The sequence below is a fragment of the Acomys minous genome (assembly GCF_964271855.1).
Source record: "Acomys minous genome assembly, chromosome: 18".
NCBI lineage: Eukaryota > Metazoa > Chordata > Mammalia > Rodentia > Muridae > Acomys > Acomys minous.
In genome coordinates, this window is record NC_140501.1 from 54171038 (window position 1) to 54190116 (window position 19079).

Sequence of the window (19079 nt, forward strand, 5' to 3'; positions counted from 1 at the left end):
ACCCTTTCATACACGTGTTTAATTATCTGATGACTTACCGGCCACCTTCTCATTTCTCTCTCCTGTCAGTCCCCTTTTCCCTGTGTGTCCCCTTTTACACCCCCATACCTTGTTTTGTGACCGAGTTGAGTTTAACCAGGGCTGTCTGTGTGACCATGGGTATGACACTGCCTACTGGAGCCTGGTGGTTTTACCAAAGGGTACACAATCGAATACAGTGACTCGCCTTATAGAATTTCTGAGTAGCCAATAGTTTAACAGAGAGGGGTAGGGTCCCTCATCCCCCTCCCTTATCCATGGCCAATTGTGGACATGGCCAGTCTTGTATAGCCTAGTACAGGTAACTTAGCTGCTGAGTTTGTGGCTACTATGGCGGTACCATTTTGTAGCCTATCTCCCTGTCTTCTGGCTCTTATATTCTTTTGTTTGGTTTGGTTTTGGCTGGTTGGTTTGGTTTTTTGAGACAGGGTTGCTCTGTGTAGAGCAACCTGGCTGTCCTGGAACTCACTCTTGTAGACCAGGCTGGCCTTGAACCCACAGAGAGCCATCTACCTCTGCCTCCCAAATAGTGCTGGGATTAAAGCCCTGTGCCTCCACTGCCTGGCTCAGGCTCTTACGTTCTTTCTGCCTTTCTTCTGCCATGTCCACTGAACCTTGAGGGGGGGTAGTATAAATGTCTTGTTGGGAGCTAAGCCCTCTGCGGGCGCTTATTCTCAGCATCTTAATGAGCTACGTGGCTGTGCTTGCCATCATTCATAGGGAGAGGCTTCTGATGAAGGCTGGCAGCGTTTGTTTTTGGGCCTAAGTGCAGACCCTAAGAGGGCAATTTGATACTATGTCAGTCTAACTAAACACCAATAGTCGGTTACCCACTAGGGCCTGTGACTTCCCCAGTCATCTTTTTGACCAGTTTTATAGGACCAGGCCCGTTTAAATAGCAATTTCCAGTAAGAGCAGTGCTGTGAGATGGTGTCTCTAAACAAATGGTTTGGAAAAGGTTGTCCTTTTTCTCTTACATCTCAACATAACTAAGGAGAGGTACACACATACACACATGGTGTGGAGGCTCTAAGCTGACAATGTTTTCCTCCATTTTTTTTTTTGTTCTTTTTGTTTTTTTTTTTGTTTTTTGAGACAGGGTTTCTCTGTGTAGCATTGGCTGTCCTGGACTAACTTTGTAGACCAGCCTGGCCTTGAACTCACAGCTATCCGCCTGCCTCTGCCTGCTGAGTGCTGGGATTAAATGTGTGCGCCACCACGCCCAGCTCGTTATTTGTCTTTTAAGTCAGGGTCTCTCACTGAATCTCACTGACTGGCTAGACCCTGTTTGAAGCAATGTCTCTGTTGTTTGTACTGCTTCAAAATTGTCCTGTCTTTGCCTCCCTTAGGAATGGCGCGATTACAGATACGAGCATGGCATCTGACTTTCTCTATGGGTTCTGGGAATTGAACGCAGGTTCAGCAGGCAATATGAAGCAAGCATTTTTAGATACCGAGCTATCTTGCTAGCTCTAAATTCGGTTTTTCTTAAAAAGTGTGTGCATGCGTGTGTTTCGCATGTCTATATTTGTGCATGTGTGTACCAGGTGCCCTCAAAGGTCAGAAGAAGGCTTTAGATCCTGTTGACTGGAGCTACAGATGGTTGTGAGCTAACACATGAGTGCTGGGAATTGAGCCTCTCAGTCTTGAGGAGTTCAAGGGAGACCTTGGCCCTGCTGAGGTGAATGAAGTTAGCAGAGAAAGTGCACAAAATATAGAAGTAGGTGCTTACACTGTTGACTGGAAGGACTCATAGGTTGGAAAGGTCTCTGTCATAAAATAAAAGGACATTAGTTTCAAAATATAAAAGCACTGCAATTAGTTAATCAGGAAGTATATTTTTAAGTTTTTGAGATGTGGTCACATCTTGTAGTACAGGTGAGCCTGGAAACCACTAGGTCTCCAAGGCTGGCCTTGAACTTAAGAGCAACACTTTTGCCTCAGCCTCCTGAGTGTTGGAGTGGCAGGTGTGGCTGAAGGCCATGCTGATGTGTGTGTGTAGCACATGGTGATCTGAGTGGCCTGCATTGTTACCTGAGGCCATGGGGACATTCTGGCCCACAATGCTGCTGGGAGCCATGTCTGGGTCTATGCAGCAGCAGCAGCAGCAGTAGTAGTCACAGCCGCAGCCACAGGATGTGTTGGTTTTGATGTCCCAGGTCTGTACTGCCAGCGCCTGAGGCACCCTGCTGAGCTGGCCACCACACTCAGGAGAGCTGGTCCCACACCTCACCTGGGAAGCATCTCCTCCCTGATGGCAGGGGTGGGGGGTGGGGTGGGGGTGGGAGCTTGGAGGAGCTGCTCCCAGGTAGTGAGCACAGGAGAGCTGGCTCTACCCTTCCATTCAACTGGGGTGGGGTGGGGTGGGTAAGGGAGAGATACTTGTTTCCAACCCTTACCACCCATGGCCCTACCTTTACCAACTGCAGCACTTGCGAGAGCAGGCCCTGCACCTTTCCTGCGCAGCACAGTAGAGCTGATCCTAGAGGTGAAGGTGTGAGTGAGAGCAGGAGAGCTGCCCTGCCAGCTGCCTGCCGTGTTGGGTGAGCTAGCGGGGACGGTGCTGGAGAGCCTGTCCTGGTGGTGCAGGCCTGGTGCTGACCAGCTCAGCTACCACGCAGGCCCAGATCCAGGGCTTGGAATTGGCCCACCCTAACATCTGCCCCATCTATGATCAGGAAGTGCTCCTGCAGGCCAGTCCTGCAGATCCGAAGCTGCAGGATCTCCATGACACAGGACATCAGAGGAACCCTGTGAGGATCCAGTCCTGATGGAGTAGCAGAAGCCAGAGGCCTCAGAACAGACCAGTGACCCATTGCAATCAACATTTGCAAGTAAAGACGTGTGGACACTGTGACACACTACAGCCTCCATGACGAGATGGCTTTTGTTTTTTTATTCTTATTTTCTTTAGGGGAAGGTTTGCAGGGGTGGAAGGCAGGTACACAGGGATGGGAAGATGAGTGGGACTGGGATGCATGATATGAAATTCACAAAGAATTTTAAAAAGCTAGAAAAAAAGATGAAGTTGCTGTTCGCTTGCGGCCTGTTCTGTCGTGTATCAGGACAGCAGTTAGGACTTAAGGCTGGACTAGAGTATAAAGGGATGAAATCCTGAGAGCACAGTGACTTAAGTTTCCACACCCCACCCCTGCCTCTAATAGCCGTGTGCGAGAGACAAGCCCTGTTACTGCCGCTTTGCTGAGATACACGTACAGCTGTTGGACTACAAAACTAGAATTGAAAAAGGGGGTTCCTCAGCCTTCCTTTAGTCACTTCTGCCCCCAGGCTCGCGTGGGAGTTCTCTGTGTAAGAAGTGCCTTTCACAGAACTGGAGTGTATCTGAATCTATTGTTTCTGCTGCTGGTTCTTTTTTGTTTTGTTTTGTCTTTAAGGTATTTTGAGACAGGGTTTCTCTGTGTTACCTGGCTGTCCTGGAACTTGATCTGTAGACCAGACTAGCCTCAAACTCAGAGATCCTCCTGCCTCTGCCTCTCCAAGTGCTGGGACTAAGGTGAGAGTCACACACTTGTTTCTGCTTCAGAGAAGGTCTTAGGGGCCCTTAAGCTTGCTGTGTATCAGAGGAGACTGAACTCTGACCTGTTTCTCCAGCGCTGGGGCCGCATCTACATCTGTGTAAGCGGGGCAGGGCTAATGGTTAAGGCAGAGGGGAGACAGTGGCATTCTCACTTTTGGGTGTAGTTGCAGACTTTCCCCCAGATACTAAACATATTTAGATTGCAGTTCAACAGCACTGGACACTACTATAAAAATAATGTTTATTTTAGCAAAATGGGCCACAGAACAGAGCTAGATAGGTTCCTTTCTGATTTGGGGAGCTGCCTTTTATTAGGTGTAGCACTGTAGCAGGTAAGTCCAAGAGTTGCCCCCTGTGAACCCTGAAGACACAGGCCAGTCATTTTTCACTTCCCTTAGGAAACGAGTTCTGCCATGCTGTCACCCACAGCTGCTCAAGAGCCCCAGAACTGAAAAGAACAGGACTCTGGGTTCTTGGCTTCAGCGGTACAAGAAGTCAGACTGGCAGATGCTGGCTGAAGCACCTCTCCTCCCTGGGAGCCGAGGACACCACCTGTCTGCCCGAGCGGAGGGCCTAGGGTTTCACGGGTGCCCCACTCAGAACTTCTGTAGGAACCTGAGGACGAGGTCTCGCAGCCGCACCCTCAGTGTCTCGTCATTGTCACAGATGATATGAGTCGAGTCGTCTTCAATCTGGATGAGTGTCTCAGCTTCCTGCAGCAGGACAATATGGCCCTTGGCTGTGTCTTCCACCTTAATGTCACTGAAGCCATGCTGTTCCAAGAGAAAAGAGAAGGATGGCTACCCTGACAGCAAGGCCCGACTGAGCACTTAACACCCAAGACGGCTCTTTTGACTCTCAGGGCCAGGATCCAACCAAGAGTTTCATATTTATACAAGGCCCCAAACACACACAGATCTCAGGAGAACGGCGTAGGTGTGTACGCACTTCTGAGGTACTGAGCACACCCAGACTCTCAGGTTCAGGGGGACCGCAGGTTGCTGATCTCAGCACCTGCCTACATACAGTCTCCGAACTTCTGAGCCCCAGAGACGCCCCCATTCCTCACAGCAAAGTACCACTAATCTGGGGGGCTGGCACCACCTCGCCAGCTGTCTTTATTGCTAATTGTAGCATCTCCTTAAAAATGAGAACTGCAGCTAAATTAGAGCATTGCTTGGATTAGACATAAAACCTGTAAGGATTCTGATTCTGATGCAGGGACTGTGTGTCCATGGCTGCGGGGACAGCCAGATGGCTTTGGAAAGAGGGAGACAGGCAGGGCCAGGCAATCTCAGGGGCTTGCTCCAGGACAAGCCAGGCAGGAGGAAAAGGTAAAGTCATTGTGGAAAAGCAAGTTATTCTGAGGAATAATTATTTAAAAAAAAAAAAAGTCAAATTTGAAACTTCTGGTTCCTATCAGGAGCCCCATCAGGCTGCGAGGGGGAGGGGTTCTCTGCCAGTCTGCAGGACTCCAGGAAGAGCGAGGGAGCAGTTTGACAAAAATCAAAAGATAAAGAAAACCAAGCCTGCTGAAACAGGAAGCCTTGTTTTCGAGACTTGAAAGAAGTCAGCAGCTGAGACAGTGTGGACAGTGTGGTTATTAATAGCTTAACAGGACCATGTCCACCCTGCCATCACATATTGGAGTTAGCCGGTTCTCTCAGAAGCATGCCCACAACATCTTCAACCCATCCCTGTCTTCCTGGTAAGGGTGGTGATGTGGAAACACTAACTTAGAATCCTGTGACAAATACAGAATAGAAAATTCTTTAAGGTGGTGCCCTCTGCAGCCTCCCAGCCCCAGTGCAGTCAGGAGCTCTCCCCTTTAGGGACTGGGAAGATGGCTCAGTGGTTAAAAGCACTGACTGCTCTTACAGAGGACCCTGGTTCTATTCCCAGCACCCAAATGACTGCTCACAACTATCTGTAACTCCAGTTCCAGGGCGCCCGACCTCCTCTTCTGCCCACCATGGGCACAAGGGATGCACAGGGTACACAGATAAATGTGCAGGCACAACATGAGAAGCAGTATTGGGACCCATGGGATAGCCAGCCACTGAGAGAGCAGTGTCTTCCCACTTGGCCTGTCTCTCTGTCACACTCTGATTGAGTCACTAATCCCTAGATATCTGCTAGCCCTCCTGGACAGCAGCGCTCTTCCTGTGGAAAGCATTGCTTTGGTGAGGACGGGCAGTCTATGATGTGCCACAGCTGCATTTCTGGAGTTCTGCTTCCTCGTCCTAGATTGGAGGATTGGCTGGTGCTAAGCAGAGCCCGGGAACAGCCCAGAAGGACGTTCTCTGCCTTAGTCCATTTTGAGCCTCTCCTTGTTTGGTGACACCCTAGCGTATCCTTGGAGCAGAGCAGGCCACCAAGCTCACCTTTTCCAGGGTCTGCACAAACTGCTCTACTGGGATGGAGCCGCTTAGCAGAGGCTTCAGCACTTTGAGGTCAGGAACGTCCTCACTCACCCGCTTCCTCTTCTTGCTGCTGGTGGGCTGGGCGGGCTTGGGAGGGGGCTAGGACAGAAGGAGAGTGGGGCTTTCAGCCAGAGCCTCCTCACTGACACAGTGGCCAAGACCCTGCTGGTCTGGCGTGAAAAACCAGGCTGTCATTTGGGATCATCTCCTCTGCCTTTCAGCAAGAACCAGGTCTGTGTTTCTGGGGATTCTACTACCTGGTGAAATCCCTCCTGAAAGACACTGGCAGCCACAGCCGTGCACGCTGACTAAGGACGGACTGCAGTGTCTGGCAGGTAGACCATGGTTGTGCCACCAGCCAGCTATTCAAAGCTTTAGGAAACTGAGGCCAGGAGAATGAATGCACGACAGCAGCCAGCACTACAGGGCCACACAGGGAACAGTGCAGCTGTGGAAGGAACTCTTGAGAGGTGAGTGGTACTACCCATGTGCAAGGGACAGGTGTTGTTGGCAGCTTTCAAGTCTGTCTCTACAGTGCTCAGGTATGGGGACTGACAAGGAATGTGCCCGTTGACAAGTTGCGGGAATGCTGCCACTTCAGGGTGTGTGGGGGGAACGAGACTATACAGGGTAGCTTATGTGGTTTCTATGAGGCGAGTGGCCTGAGGAGGAAGTGGCTAGGAATTTATGTCAAGTGTCTTCTTTGTTTCTAGTACATACATGCCTCACTCAGCCTCATCTTCAGTGTCAGACTGGGATATGGTGAACTGGGAGGTGTCTGGGTGGGCAGAGCTTTCCTCAGGGAAGGGGGTCTCTCCCAGCCTCCCACATGCCCTCAGTACCTGAAGCACGTGTTTGTTATCCTTAGTGTGCAGCACAGCTGAGACAGTTGCCAGGGAGATGCCAGGCTTGATCTCCATGGGCACCAGTGAGTCTGCCAGCTGAAAGCAAATGCAGGGGTTCAGATGGGCTCTCTCTGAGCGGGAGGGAAGAATCCCAGGGTGGATGCTGGCCCAGGGCTTAGTGGAAAACAGTGCCGAGCTCTTAGCATTCTCTCTTCTTGGACTTTACTTACACCGTTGTAGCCTACAATGACCAGATCTCACTGCACGAGTCAGTACATACTGGTAAACCTCTTGTCAATTAGAGTGATGAAAGGGGAGAGCAGTAGAAAGGAGTTGGATGGAGGCGGCGGACCAACGGCTAGGAGAGGCAGGACTGACAGTGCCATGGCATCATCAGAGGCCTTTGCATGGTGGCTCCTGGGCACTGCAGCAGGGACCATCAGGGCAGCTGCATGTCACTGTGCTGGTCCCCACAACTATGCTGGGCACCAATCCAGACAGTTCCCCAAGTCCTCTCAAGGCCTTCCAGAAGCTACCAGATTCCTCAGCACACACACACACACCAGGTGCAGATACTCGGGTTCACACTAGACCTTCTGTAGATGCCCACTGTCACACAGGAGGACAGGACGGCAGCAAATGGACTCAGTGGTTTTTTGTTCCCTGGCAATCTGGTGTCTGCCAATGGCAGGACAAGCAGCTCCTCCTGTGGGACTGCCCTTCCTGTGCAGCTCCAGAGTACACTGCAGTGGCCTTGGACCTCTGGGGTCCTGGTGCTCAGGTCTGGCTCTGTGCTGTTCTCAGATGTACAGCTCTCCAAGTCAGGCTGCCTTCATTGAAAAACAAAAATCAGTGTGCAAGATGCCATTCCATAGGCTTGGTATTCAATATGCACTGGGTAGAGGAAGTAGCTTATAGCATTTCAACATCAACACACAAGATGTGCGAGCTATTCCCTGAAGTAAAGCAGGAGTGGAGGTGAGGCGTTCCAATGTGGGGGTGCGGCCCAGCACCTGACTGTCCCAGCTGCGTCCTTCACCTATGCCCTGTTCATAAACACACTTTGCCCCATGAGTGAACTGTTCTCTGCACAGTTCAGGCTGGTGTGGAAGGCCTGAAGGGGGCATCATGGGCACCAGCTTGGTGAGAGAGTCCCTGGGCAGTTAGTTGTAAGCTATGTCCTCCAAGGACTTAAGGTGGGGCTCTTCAGAGAAGACAAGTGGCGAGCAGCACCTCTACCTCCACGGGGGTCAGCCCAGAGCCCAAACCACGCACCTTAGGTCAGAACTCCCTGTGCCTATAGGTGGCTCTTCTGGGAGAACAGGCCTAAGGGCTGATAGCTCAGTTTGTAAATCCTCCTTCCTGGAAGACTGGATCAAACTGGCTGTTGTTTGGTGGGGAGAGGCAGACACTCCATTAACTGCAGGGGATTTTAACCCTTTCATCCTCCACACGCACTTTCCAGGCTGTGGTTGTTGAGTGGCTGTGATTCTGTCTTACACTGTATGAGTGACAGGACAGCCTGGGCCCCACATGAAGCAGAGCTTGAAGAAAACACTCTTAGAAGCTGAAAGGACGGAGATGGAGCTGCAGGGGAGGGAGCAGCGCATCCAGGAGGAAGTCGGAAAACCTCCTCACTTTCCTCAAGGAAAGCCATTTATTCAAAGGTAGTCAAAGGTCTGACAGACACTGAGATACCTACGTGCCCGGGCAGCAGTCCCCCCTTGCTCTACCTTCCTTGCTGTCTGCCCTAGCTGAGCCTCCTAAGCACAGCTCTACTTGACTGTTCATATGCACAAGGAGCCTTGCGATAGAATACAAGCTAGCACCTAGGATGCAAGCCACTCAGACCGTTAGACAGAACCTCTAGAGGATGTGGATGCGAATGAGCACGTTTACACTCTCCTTTCTCATGCATGATTGCAGGAAGGATGGGAAACCCTCAGAGGGCACGAGCACCCTCCATGGTTGCGACTCAGGATGTCACAGTAGGGCCACACCACCACTGAAGGCTAAATAGGAAGCAGTCACTTGCCTGGGGTCTGTGTTCTTCGATCCCTTCATTTTGACAGACTGGCCATGTCCCCAAGGGCACTCTGGCAGAAACTAGGGTTTAAGGGTGAAAGGGCAGCAGCTCACCTCTGGCATGATTTCAATTTTCTCATAGCGTCGTTTGAAGGGCAGGGTGAGGACCTCAGCCCGCCGATAGGACATGGCTGGTGGCTGGCAGTCGATCATGAGGTCCATCCTGTGGGACTGGGCTGGGGGTGGCTGGGTGTACTGCTCAGGACAGACCACGTGCAGGGGCTGAGGAGTAATGGGACAAGGAGGTCACAGGAAAGGGCGACAGAAACCGGGCATGGCGCAGCACCCCCAGAGCTATTCCTGACCCAAGCCCACCAATCAGGCCACTAGAGCACATTTTCTCAAACCCAGCTAGCCCGTGAGGGGAGATGAGTACAGGGCGAGCAACCTAGGTGGTTGAGGGAAGGACGTGCCACCTCTCTACACTTGCTTTCATTTTTCTCTGTGTCTAATAACTCCTGTGGTAACATCCCTTGTGTCTACTCCCTAAGTGGAGCTCAGCACCTCGAGGGCAAACTTTCTACGATATCTGTCCTATTGGCTATTACAAGCCCTTGACTGACTAGCAAATGATTCAGCTTTGTAGGCCAGTATTCTGGGTGTGGCGTATCTTAGGCTATTCCTCAGATCAGCAGAAATTCTAGGCCACACACCTACCTGAGTTTGACAGTAAATCAGAGATGAGAGTATTTGTGCAAAATCACCCTGCTGAATGCTAATGCTGGGCAGCCCTCAGGCTGCTGAGCTGGCCCTGCTCTAGGAGTGTGGCTAAAGCCACAAGTCCTTTGAAGAAGGAAGCTCCCAGCGGCTAGGCCTGGCTGGATCTCACGGGCCTGTTATTTCCAGCTAGCACTTCCAGGCCTCGTTTTTTTTGCTGACCTGGCTGGCATCTGACAGCTCTGTCTCCTGCCTCGGTGTCCTCCACTCACTGAATGTGGACCCCAGATAGCCTCTGATGTCTAATATTAGCATGTGACAGAGGGGTGTGAAGCTGGCGTAGGGACGTGAACTTGCTTAGTGAGGAAAAGAACGTGGCCCCTAGCCATTCTCCCCGCGTGCTGAGCAGATGGGACACTGCCCATCTGAAGTGACAAGCTAAGGCACAGCATCAGTGCTCCTGGCCTCCCTGGGGGTTCTTTAGCTTCCTGTTTCTTGTCACCTCGCCCTGTCCTTTTGTGTATGGGCCCCTCATGATGGCAGTCTGTGAAGCAGATCAAAGAGCTAAGCTAGGAGGTTAGGGAAGCAACCAAACCCACATCCGACTGGGTGAAGGAGTGGGTCCCTCAGCAGGCACCCACGCTCTGCAGACCCTTCTCTCATGGGGTCTAAGCTGCCTGTCTTCCTTGCCAGCTCTAATTGTCGCTCCCCTCCCCCACTGCTACTGCTATCTCCCACTACCCTGTGCAGAAACCTCCACTTAACTTGAGCTACTTTCCATTTGTTTAGGGCAGAAAATGCAAAATGGAACAACCATGAACCTACCATGTAGCTCAACTCGGGATTTAGCTGCAGTGACTGACTAGGGTAGGGGAAGGACACCCATGGGCTTTTCTATGGCCCTCAGAAAAAGGACCCATTTATGCCTTCTTTCCCTCCCTTTCGATTTCTTTAGAGGGGAAACTTTCTTAGGGAATGAAGATCGTTTGCTTAAGTGTGACCGGAAACAGGCAGCGCTACAGAGCTGAGAAGAGGCTTCTGTGAGGAGAGGCATCTTCACGGCATGGCTGTGCAGACCCTGGCCCCAGAGGGGACGGTGTAGACCCGGCCCAGTTCTTTGTTACCTGCACTTCTTTCAGCAGCTTCGACACCTGGATGAAGTTGAGCCGAGTGTCAATAGGGCAGTAGATGCACTTCATGGCCAGCGGCTGGTAAGGAGCCAGGGCCTCCAGGTAGGAGAAATCGGGTTCTAAAGGAGAGACAGGGTTAACACTCAGGGGGAGACCCACCAAGCCAGCTGGCAGCCAAGCAGACAGCCCTTGTGGGGGAAGGAGGAGCAAGGAAGCGGACTATGGGTCATGGGAGGAAAAGGTCCCACGAGGAGGGGAGATGCTGGGTGGACCCTTGTGATGACAACTTGGACCCGGAGGCATGGGTGAAGGCTCAAAGCTTATAAAAGAGAAGATGGGAAGATACAGGGTACACAATTTGACGAACTTTACTCTAAACAAATTTCCAGCTTACAGAAACAAAAGGAAAGCAACTGTGTGTGGTTTTGCACACGGTAACTTCAGCACTCTGGAGGGTGAGGCAGGAATTGCTAGTTTAAGGCCAGCCTGGGCTTAAATAGTGAGACCCTGACCCAAAAAGAAAAAATGAAAGGAGAGAAAGCTTGCCACTGGGAAGCACCATAGTGATAATTTACTCCGATTGGAATCAGTTAACACTCTAGCTACATGAGGAAGAAAGGGATGTACAGGCAGCACTCGACAGTGGCAGGACTTGGTACAGCCACACCATATCGGCTGCTCAAAACTAACATGCAGGTGGGGAGAACGCACTATAGGTGCCTACCAGGTATCACACACCTCACAAAGCCCATGCCAACAGGCTTCTGCTGAGACTGTCACTCTCCCACCAGGAGCCCAGGTCTCACAACTAGGAGCAGTCTGTCACACTGCCCAGTTTTTCTCTCAAGGGCCACCAGTGCCTGCTTGGCAGGGATTGTTCACACCAAATGAGCTGCCCACCAGAGCCAAGAGAATACAATATCATGCTCACCCACAATACCCAAGGGGACAAGTACAGGCTAAGACACCGAGCGCCTCCTCTCAGCTCATCCAACTACTGAGGCGACGGACTTCAAAGAAACTTCCCCATGTACCCCATGCTGGAGGCAGGAAAAGGCCGAAGTCTAGTACAAGCCAGAAGACAGCCCCCCACCGCCACCACCGCCACCCCAGGGAGAGATTTCACAGTCCAGCAACTTACAGGACCACGCTGCAGACAGACGGTGATGGGTCAGTGATGGCAGAACACATCCTGACCAGGATTGCTAATTTTGCATACTGCTAGACTTTAATGTAAATCTATGTTGCTACCCCAAAGATGGATCTGGGGGGGGGTGGTCACTGGATCCTTTATCTGTTCTTTATAATACGGCCATGTTGAATAAATCTTTCTCTGCTTTTCACTATAGTTTGTCTCTTTAATTAGCATATTAGGGATGGTTTGCTGAGACCAGCTTATGATGTTGCCAGAGGCTATGCTTTCATTCTAAAACCTCTGGTAACAGGGCCACCTGGGAAGGAATATTATACAGTAGTCATAATACAAGCAGAAAACAGATAAACTCCTCCTCACTTGAGCAGATACCAGAAAACCAACAAGCCAGTGTAAATGTCAGCACAGGGCCTTTAACTTCTTAGCTGGCCTCTCTCACTGTGCCCATGGAACCCTGAAAGTGCTGTCACATCGGTCACAGCTTATCAGAAAGCAGGAGAGACCAGGCTCAGCCTTACTACACATGCCCTCTTGACAACCTCCGCAAAACCCAGTGATGGCCAAATTTTAGGCTTTGTGAGTCAATGTACTGTGGTCTGACAGCTTCTGATTGTGTCTTAAAGCTAGTCCGAGGAACAGCAAGGCAGTTGCTGAGGGTCAGGAGCTCCTGGTACAGTTGGCCTCTGTGTCTCCACAGAGCACCAATGTGAGTGAGACAAGACTATTCAGTAACCACACAGAATCCATGAAAACCTCTCCCAAACCCAGCTCAAACACAAAAACGGCCCCAAGGCCAGCATGAGTAACCATTATCCTAGCCTGGCTATCTTCTTGCTTCTACATAGGACACGGGGATGACTAATGGTAGAGTTCCTGCACCCAATGCAGAATGAGCCCAACACTGTGAATCAGCCTCTCCCCCTGTCCCTGTTGAGAGGGAGGTGATGGCTCTCCGTGGCTGTCAGCGTGGCTGTATCTGGAATGAACGACAATCCAGAAATAGAGGGCACACGTGCGAGAGATTTCCTGCTTGGTTTGAAGTGGATGAATGCATTTCTAGCCTGGACTTTAGAGGTGGGAAGACACACACGCCTTTGATCTGGATCTTGAGGCGGGAGGATATATCTTTAATCTGGGCCACACCTGCTGCTGGCAGTCTATATAAGGACCTGGAAGAAGGAAGCTTCTGTTTTTTGCCTGCTTGCCCCCACCTTGCTAGCACTGGCATCCTTGGAGCCTATTTCTTGTGGACTCCAGCACATACTGAAGACCCGCTGAGACATTCAGCCTTGTGAGGCTGAGCAGCTGCTGGGTTGCTGGGCGTTCCAGTCACAGGCCCCTACTGTTGGATTAGTCGGACTGCAGCCTGTAAGTCATTCCAGTCATTCATATAAATAAAGAGATTCATTGTGTAAGTTCTAGAGAACTCTGACTAATACTGATGGGCGCAGCTGTCAACATTCTGACTTCACAGCCTGTGAGATTCCCAAACTTTAAGGCAGCCGGAAGACCTCACACTGATAAAACAGGGAGATTCCCTAAGTCACCTCTGCCTGGCCTCACCTCACTAAAGGCTTTGCTCCTTCCTGACTGGTCTGTTTCCAGAAGAATGGTGGTGAGCCAGAGCAGAGCATGGTCAAAGACCTAAGGCTCAGCTAAGTAAACAATCCTCACTGGCAAAAGCAGACCAACACTTGTGACACTGGGTTCTCGACACCTTACAAAAGTCTACCAAAAAACAGTTCAGCAGATTTCAGTATTGAAAAAAGAACCAAAAAGAGCAGAAATCAATGTGCTGATACACAGGTGCCCGACATGGCTTTACTTATTCCTTTGTGCCTCTGTTTTCCTGCTTGTGTATTTTTGGAGGTCATGTTTGTTTCCTCTCAACCCTGTAGGCCCATGCATGTCAGCCCAGTGGGAAGGATGGGGACCTGTTCCCTCTTAAAACTTACCTGTAAATATGACAGTGTTGAGGCTGGATTTCCCCCAGAGCTCCATGAAGTGGACGACGTCCCCAAAGCGGAGGGAAGGATGCCCGGTGAACAGCACACATGGCTGCCTGAAGTCACTGCTGAAGTCTCCGTGGATGCTGCGGTAATGCTTCAGCTTATTGGTCTGAATGAGCTAAACACACAAGAACCCAAGAGCTGTTGGCTCAAGAACCCAGCTGTGCCATAGAGACGACTGGAAAATACGACAGAAGGCGACAAGCCACAGACTAGGAAAAGACTGTACAAAAGCTGCACCTGCCTGTGGGCTGCTGTCAAAACTGGACAGCCTGGCTTCAGCCAAAGGTCTGCAGAGACAACTCACCCAAGAGGATGCACTGTTGGCAAGTGAGCATCTGAAGATGCTCAGGCACCAGCAGGGAAATGCCAGTCAAAGCAGCAGACGCTGCTTCTTACCCTGTGCAGTGAATGGCCAGAGGCTAGACTCACCACATCTAGTGCTGGTGAGGCTGTGGTAGAGTGCAGTCTTCCTTCCTTGCTGGTGGGATAAGAAATGGCACAGCCACCATGGAGGACTTTGTTGTTTGTTAAACAAAAGTGTATATTCACTTAGCAGAGGGCCCAGAAATCATGTTCCTTTGGTATTAACTCAAAGGAACTGAAAGCTTAAGACCCACAGATGTCCCATAGACATCTCAAGCAGTTTAATTCATGATTGCCAACACTTGAAAACAATGAAAATGTCCCGAAGTTGGTAAATGGATAAACCGGTACACCAAGACAATGGAATAGAGGCTGGAGAGATGGCTCAGAGGTTAAGAGCACGCGCTGTTCTTCCAAAGGTCTTGAGTTCAATTCCCAGCAACCACATGGTGGCTCACAACCATCTACAATGAGATCTGGTGCCCTCTACTGGCATGCAGGTGAACATGCAGGCAGAATATTGAATAATCAAAAATAATTATTTTTAAAAAGACAATGGAATATTGATTCAGTGCTGAAGAAGCTGAGAAGGTGGGGATGGGTGTACACTAAGCAAAAGATAAAAATATGAAAGGGCCATGTACTGCTTTACTTGAACTATATGGCATTCTGGGAAAGACAATGCTGTGGAGGCAACAGTTGTGCCACACAGTCCACATGACTCTGGATGGGCCTCTGAGCATATAGTAAGGCCATAGCATATAGTAAGGCCATCACCCAGAGTTCCTGTGCACTTCTGGCAATGTCTTCATGTATTATGGTACACAGGAACAAAGACACCTACTGTGCTTACGGCTGTGCCAGACACTGTTGTTTTAAAAGTAGTGGTATTAGTTGAGAATTCTTTTAACAAAATGTAATAAAAATCAAGGAATAACCTGCCCAATAACAGAACTGCCCAAAGTCACTGTAGTGTATTTGCGATACAGGATTGATGATTAGGCAGCAATAACATGGTGAGTCACAGAGGGGAGTTCACATGAGATAGCCTTGGTGGGCAAACAGACCATGGAAATCAAATAGTGGCACAGAAACACCCTGTGTCTGAACAGAGAGGAATTTTCCATCTTGTTAACTACAATGTTATCTTCACTACTGAAATTTTTCATATGGTCCTAGGAATACTGTTGTCTTTAAAAACATTCCAAATGTTCGATTTTTACCAATTAAGACTTGAGAGCCAGATATTGGGGTGAAAGCTTGCTAGCTCAGAGAGTCAGAGAAGGCACTCAGCTGACTTTCCTACCCAGCTGATGTCCCAGAAAGAAAAACTCCTCCTTCTCCGTTCTGTCTTAAATACCCTTCAACTCCATGCCCCCCCTTCTGTGTTTACTTATGTTTGCTCCCTGTCAGCTGGTTGCTTGCTCTGCCTCTTGGCCTGTGGTTAGCTTTATTTAGCTCTTGCTTACAGAAAACTCTTGGGTTAAAGATGTGTGCTGGGGCTGAGGCACACCACAACTAGAAACAGGTTTTTCCAGTTCACAATCACGAGGTTCACAGTGTGAGCAAATATCCTGCAACAGAACACTCAGTTGGGGAAGGGCTTGCTGCCCAAGCGTGAGGGTCTGAGTGTGGACCCACAGCATCCACAGAGAAGGCTGGAGTGCCTGTGTGTCCAGTGCTGGGGAGGTGCACTCAGGAGACTCGAGAACCAGCCTGGCTGAATGGATAAGCTCCAGGTTCAGTAAGAGAACCTGTTTCAAAAAAATAGGGTGTGTATGTGTGTGTGTGTGTGTGTGTGTGTGTGTGTGTGTGTGTGTGTTGGGGGGGGGAAATTAAGGTTGATAACTGATGCACAAACACATGAACACATATGCAAATAACTTAAAATTTAAAGAAAATTTACATATGTGATTGACGTGACTAGGAAGAACATTTTTAAAAAACCACACTTATTTTTATTTTTTGTGTGTGTTTGCCTGCATATATGGAGTCAGATCCCCTGGAAGTGGAGTTAAAGATGGTGTAAGCCACCGTGTAGGTACTAGGAATTGAACCTGGGTCCTTTGGAAAAGCATTTTGAGCATTTAACCACTGAACCATCTCTCCAGCCCCTAGAAAGAACATTTTGATAACAGATTTGTGCCTAAAAAGCTGTGAGTAGATATTAGAATAAAAGTCCCTTGTATAGATTGTAACAGAAGCAGGGGTGAACTGTTCACATTTGTGATAATATAATGTATTAGTTAGAGGAAGCAAATAAATTAAATAAATTGTGAGCTGGAGTACGTTCCTTTTTTCTTTCATTTTTTAAAAACAAGGTTTCACTGTGTAGCTCTGACTGGCCTGGAACTCAGAGATCCACCTGTCTCTGCCTCCCAAGTGCTGGGATTAAAGGTGTGCAGCACCAAGCTTAGCCCCTGTCATCTGCGTGTGTGTGGTTTATGACTTTTTCTGGAGTCCAGGCTGGCCTGGAACTCACCACCTGTCTGCTTCTGCAGTGCCAGGTTTGTAGGTGTGCGCTGTGAAGCCTCCATGCTTTAGGCATAAAGACCACTATTCCAAGTCAATACCATCGTCCACATTCCCTTTGTTCCCTTGCTCACCCGCTCCATCTTCTTACCTCTGCATGTGGGAAAGGCGGTTCTGGGAGATAGACTTTACTCTGTTTGTTGTGACAAAGCCTTTAAAGAAGATACAGCGAGGCGTTAGGCATTGCACTGGGAATCTACTGCCATCTAGTGGCAGCAGCACAAACACTAAATATTCAAGTTCTTTAAAAGCTTCCTTGCACTAACGGAATAAAAGCTCATGAAGGCTGCTGACTCTTGCAAGCAGTTTTTCTAAAAAGCAAATCAAAAAAACCAAAACCAAAACCAAAAAAATCAACAAACAACCAAAAAACTACTTGTATGGAATGATCTTAGATTTACTCAAAAAAATTGGAGAGTACAACTGTCATCTCCCCAGTGTTAACTACTTACACAACTGTAACACATTCTGCATCCCGCTCCTATGTACCCCAGGGTGGCCTGAAACTCACAAGCGCTGGTGTGACAGCTCCGCACTGCTATGCCCAGGTGAGTACATTAGACACTCAGGCTTTGGAGCTATGATTATTATAACTTTTGCTTTTTGCTTTGTGCTTGCTAGACAAGAACTCTGCCACTGTTTTACACCCTAAACTTGATTTGGATTTCACCCATTTCCCACTCACGGTCCTTTTCCTGTTCTAGGATCCAGCCTGAGACAGCATGTGACATTTAGCAGTGTTTTAGGGGAAAAGCACCTGTCTTTTCTGTGACATGGCATTCTGCTATTCCATCAGAGTAACACTGCTCACCCCAATTACAAGGGAACTGAGATGGGATGATCTGAATTTGAGGTTAGACTAGGTTACACAGTAACCCTGTGACAAACAAAATAAATAAAACAAAAGACCCTTACAACTGGCTAATCAATGGGTGGTGACCAGGTTCTCAACACACACACAGGCATACACACCATACTGTAGATTTAGGATCTCTTTCAAACACACACACACACACACACACACACACACACACACACACACACACACACACTTTACTTTCTCTGCATCACCTAGATGCCCTGAAACTCGCTGTGTAGACTAGGCTGGACTTGAACTTAAGAGATCCGCCTGCCTCTGCCTCTGGAGTTCTGGGATTTGCCACACCACCAGGCATGGAAACTTTCTTTTAAAGAACCCTGTCAAAATATTGTAAAAACAAGGAGTTCAGGGGTAAGATTTTATACTAAGTCCTTACAATGTATTGAGTTTTTCCTTTCCATAGTTTTCTTTAACAGTCCTTAAACAAGCAAACAAGCAAACAAAAAAACCTCACTCCGTTTTGGAAGACAAAACAAGGATGGTACTGTTAGAGACCACTCTATACACCTGAGCTATACACCTGAGCGGACATTAGCTCTGGCCTCATTTTAGCCTCAGGAGTGAGAAATCAGAGTTTAGTTCAGAAGTCACTGGGCTACCGTTCCGGGTACGGCGCCCTGTCATGAGATGGCAATGCAAAAGGACCACAGTGTAAGCGTGGGCTGGGAACCCCAGGAAAGCACTTGTGGCCAGCCTACTAAGAGCTTTGCCCTCCCCTCAGTTCTAGAATCTTCACGTGGGCACACAGATAGGGACTTCTATACCCTGCTGAGAGGTGAGGTGTTTTTTACTTCTGGGGGCTGCAGCTGCTGGACTTTGGGTCTGTGAGTCTGTAATACCCCCCTTGAGGCATATGCCACCACATCTGACTCTATTATTACTCTTTAGTGTTCTCTCTCTCTCTCTCTCTCTCTCTCTCTCTCTCTCTCTCTCTCTCTCTCTCTCTCCTTCATTTACTTATTTTTCCTGTATGGGTGTTTGGCTCATATGTATGTTTGTGTGCCACATGTGTGCAGTGCCCGAAGAGGCCGAAAAGGGCCTGGGATCCCTTGGAATTGGAGTTACAGACAATTGTAAGCTGCATGTGGGTCCTGGGAATTGAACCTAGGTCCTCTGGAAAAGTTCTGTTAAGCACTGAGCCAGCCGCCATCCCACCCTACCCTCCGCCATATTTTTAGGTTTGATAAATGTGCATGCCCACAAGTGACATTAACATGGGGACAAAGAAGTGAAAGGTATACGGCAACTCTGTTATCGTGTCGTTCTGTAAATCTAAAATTATTCTAAAGTACAAGTTTAGTACTTAAAGAAACAGAAAAGAAACCCAAGATAAAATTAAAAAAGAAGTATCAAAATGGGAAGAATTGCTAGAAAATGTTAACAAAATATCTTTAATATATACACAGAGTTCAACTGCATAAG

The 19079-nt window shown here is 49.1% G+C and overlaps 1 protein-coding gene across 1 annotated transcript in view; it reads right to left on the minus strand.

Moving 5' to 3' along the window:
- Positions 1–3801: 3801 nt before the first annotated feature.
- The window catches only part of INTS9 (integrator complex subunit 9), an 82210-nt gene continuing 66932 nt past the window's right edge, over positions 3802–19079 (minus strand). Inside the window, exons 11-17 of the mRNA XM_084767188.1 lie at positions 16869–16929; positions 13826–13997; positions 10712–10836; positions 8985–9152; positions 6843–6941; positions 5962–6099; positions 3802–4350 (exon numbers count right to left, since the gene is read on the minus strand). Of these exons, the coding sequence (XP_084623314.1) occupies positions 4174–4350; positions 5962–6099; positions 6843–6941; positions 8985–9152; positions 10712–10836; positions 13826–13997; positions 16869–16929 (940 nt within the window). The 3' untranslated portion in view covers positions 3802–4173. The remainder of the gene's footprint in view (positions 4351–5961; positions 6100–6842; positions 6942–8984; positions 9153–10711; positions 10837–13825; positions 13998–16868; positions 16930–19079) is intronic.